Source organism: Neomonachus schauinslandi, chromosome X (genome assembly GCF_002201575.2).
Source record: "Neomonachus schauinslandi chromosome X, ASM220157v2, whole genome shotgun sequence".
Taxonomy (NCBI): Eukaryota; Metazoa; Chordata; class Mammalia; order Carnivora; family Phocidae; genus Neomonachus; species Neomonachus schauinslandi.
In genome coordinates this window covers 30,493,838-30,495,076 of record NC_058419.1, presented here as the reverse complement: position 1 = coordinate 30,495,076, position 1,239 = coordinate 30,493,838, and the positions used below count along the sequence as shown (strand labels likewise).

General features: G+C 55.4%; 1 protein-coding gene across 1 annotated transcript in view; it reads right to left on the bottom strand.

Moving 5' to 3' along the window:
• The window catches only part of KIAA1210 (KIAA1210 ortholog), a 66,385-nt gene extending 66,218 nt beyond the window's left edge, over positions 1–167 (bottom strand). The window contains 1 exon segment of the mRNA XM_044911932.1: positions 133–167. Coding sequence (XP_044767867.1) covers positions 133–167 — 35 coding nt within the window.
• Positions 168–1,239: the final 1,072 nt, after the last annotated feature.

Below are 1,239 nucleotides of genomic sequence, written 5' to 3'. Positions count from 1 at the left end.
CGGGTTCGAGCCCCGGCACCCCCCGCCCCTCCCACCCCGGGCGGGGAGAGACCCCCGCGGCGGCAGCCGAGGGCTCCGCTACCCTGGGCTCCCGGGAGCCTGGTGGGAGCCGTGCGGGCGCCCGCCACTTACTCTTGAGTCTTCAGGCAGGCGTAGAAGCCAGCCATGGTGCTTCGGAACTGCCGCGCTGCCCAGGGGCGGGCGCCGCGGCCATGCGGGTGGGACAGCTCGGCAGCCAGGGGCCTGCACGCACAGCCCACGCCCGCGGGCCGGTGCACTAACCCAGATGAAGTTTCTGCTCGAGGCCTCTCGCTGGCTGCTGAACTAGATCCAAAATGGGCCGGGCTTGTTCCTTACGAGGCTGCGAACTGTTAACCCCCCTTTATCCCCTGCCGCCGACTTCCCGCCACCGCAGCATCCTCGGTGCAAAATACCAGATGCTCGGTCTTAGGCTAAGTCTGTATCCCCGCGGGGCTAAGGAGTGTGCGGAGTCTCGAGGAGGGGAAGCCCTCGGGGCTTAGCCCAGACCTTTACCCCCGGGGCAAGACGGACACTCACCAGCTTTGGGAAGGCAATGTGAATAAGTCACTTTCTGGCATTTTAGATTCTGCAGGCTGGGGGGCGGGTGGGACAGAGGGGAGAAGAGAGAGGTGAGGCAGATTTTAAATAGCAAGGTTGCAAACATTCCCCCCTCAATCTGAACACTATTTTTGACCCTTCTGAGCTGTTCTCCTTCAATCTTAAGGAAAATGATTTACACCCTAAGCAAGGCTGGAGTCACAAAGCTGAGAGAGAGAGAGAGTGAGAGAGAAGAGAAGAGGGCATGAATGTCCTTAAAGTTGTGAAATCTCAATGCCCTTCAGATGGAAGTCCCCAGCAAAATCGTGTGTGCACAGTGGATCCCCATTATAACACGGGGGTTTACATTACATGGATTCAGAGATACCGCTGATCGGATTGTGTCTGCAGAAAACTGAGAGAACTAGAGAAAGAGCAAAAATGCCACCTAAGGCTTACGGTCTGAAAAACCCAGCAGGGGCCTCTTTCCCAACCCCAGTTCAATAAAAAGGTGTCTCTGCCCTGGCATCTGACATGTGGGGGCAATATTTGATTTTGCAATATTTTGATTTTCGAAGTGTCTGGTGACAGTATGAAAAGCAAAGCAAACATGGGTGCGGGCTTTGGGCTTTTTAAAATTACTGCGAGAAATCAAGGGTTTTTTAAAGGGCAAGATTTCTC